Below are 1,753 nucleotides of genomic sequence, written 5' to 3' on the forward strand. Positions count from 1 at the left end.
CCACATCTGGTCCCCATGCAGCCTAGGGCAAGCAGGGCCGTGAACTCCCAGCTCAGGTACATGCAGGACTATCGGGAGAGGGAGGGCAGGGAAGTGCTGGGAAGGCGCTGGCGTGACACCGTAACCCAGCAGGAGACCCTCTGGCTCCTCAGACCTGCTTCCCAGGCTGGATCCAAGCCTCTCCTGCACCATTCCCTTCGGAGAAAGCTCTACCCTTGACTGCACAGCCCTGCCCAACCTTCCCTGGCTAAGGAAACCCCGAAGGAGGAGACGGGTGGGGGAGAAGGGGAAGTGGAAGGTAACGAGGGCGAGAGGAGGAGCTTAGGGGAGAAAGCCGGGTGCAGGCAGGCGCCGTGGAACATAGGAGGAGCACTCAGGCGATGCTGAAGGTACACTGACAGCGTCAGCCCTGACCTCAGCAGCACTTTCGGTTTCTTGGGAAGTGACGGAGCCGGAACCTCTGCTGTAGTGGCTGAAGGAGGCGCCATGGCGGAGAAGGACCCCACGGACGAGAGCTCTGGTGAGTTCAGTATTTTCCTTGTGACTTTGTGTTGCAAGGAATTTACAGTGGTCATGGATGACACAGTGCGGGAGCTTAAGGCCAAGCTGAGCGCACAGGACTCCTCCCTGATCCCCGAAATGGGAATGCTGCTCTGCAATGGCAGAGAGATGGAGGACAACCTGACCATGCAACACTATAAAATCACACCCCACTGCTTTTTATACGAGACAGCAATGTGTGAGTGCAGGGTGGCGCGGAGGGGTGGGTGAGGATCTGTCTGGAGGTGAGAGGGTGTGTGTGTGCAGAACAGGGGGACTGCAGATCAGGGTGTCTCCCAAGGAGGGACCCTGGCCAGAACCACGGCAGGAAGGCAGGGGCAAGGCAGCTGCGGCTGTGTGGACACCAGGGAGCTGCCACGGCACGCTTGGGCTGGAAGGCAGGAGGAAGGCGAGGATCCAGGAATGCACCTTCCTCCCTCCGGCAGGAAAGAGAGGAGTGACTCTGTTCCCGGGAGCTGGGCATGAAAACTGCTCTCTGCACGGCAGCGTGGAAGGATGGAGAGGGGGCGGCTGGGGGCGCGTGCCCCTCCCGGGACACCAGGACAGCTGGATGGGATTCCTCATGCCCGACAGATGGGTGCCAGTGGGCACAAACCGACAGGAAGAGGTTCCATAGCAAAGGCATGAAGAAGAGGGAGAGAAGGGACAGAGGATGGGATACTCCTCTGGACATGAGCTGGCTGCTGAGCTCCCCTCTGCTTTCTGTTGCTCTTGCAGTGCAAGGTGGTGGTGGACACGTGAGAGTTCTATCTTTAGGTAAGGTCATGCCCGGTGCAGTGAGGCTGGTGGAGCTGCATGGTGGTGAGTGTAGGACCTCAACTCACTACATGGTGGTGAGCATGTCCCTGACGTGGTTCATGGGGGGATGTGGAAGTTGCAGCAGATACGAGAGCATGCGGTGGTACACGAGGGGGCCAGTGTGGTTAATGGGATTGGGAAGGTTGGGTGGCGGCTGCTTAAGGATGGCTTCTTCTCCCAGACGTGAGACAAAAATGACAATGTCTTCCTGTTTTTCCAGCCGCAGACTTAGAGCAATGGAGCCTTATGACAAGGACTGGCGAATCTCTGAGAGCTCAGGCCTCAGAGAGCACAGAGGTGCAGTCTTCCAGGGTACACCGTATAAGTGAGCGGCTCCGCAGAGTTGGGGATAACTTCGCAGTTGAATCCATGCCTGCAGAGCAGCCTTACAGCT

At 58.3% G+C, this 1,753-nt stretch overlaps 1 protein-coding gene across 1 annotated transcript in view; it reads left to right on the top strand.

Annotated features, from left to right (window-relative positions):
* Positions 1-486: 486 nt before the first annotated feature.
* Positions 487-1,753, top strand: part of LOC104545192 (NACHT, LRR and PYD domains-containing protein 1-like) — a gene marked incomplete at its 3' end in the record, with an annotated part of 3,697 nt that continues 2,430 nt past the window's right edge. Inside the window, exons 1-3 of the mRNA XM_010190260.1 lie at positions 487-739; positions 1,279-1,362; positions 1,580-1,671. Coding sequence (XP_010188562.1) covers positions 487-739; positions 1,279-1,362; positions 1,580-1,671 — 429 coding nt within the window. The remainder of the gene's footprint in view (positions 740-1,278; positions 1,363-1,579; positions 1,672-1,753) is intronic.

This window comes from Mesitornis unicolor, unplaced genomic scaffold, assembly GCF_000695765.1.
Source record: "Mesitornis unicolor isolate BGI_N332 unplaced genomic scaffold, ASM69576v1 scaffold44118, whole genome shotgun sequence".
NCBI classification, from domain to species: domain Eukaryota; kingdom Metazoa; phylum Chordata; class Aves; order Mesitornithiformes; family Mesitornithidae; genus Mesitornis; species Mesitornis unicolor.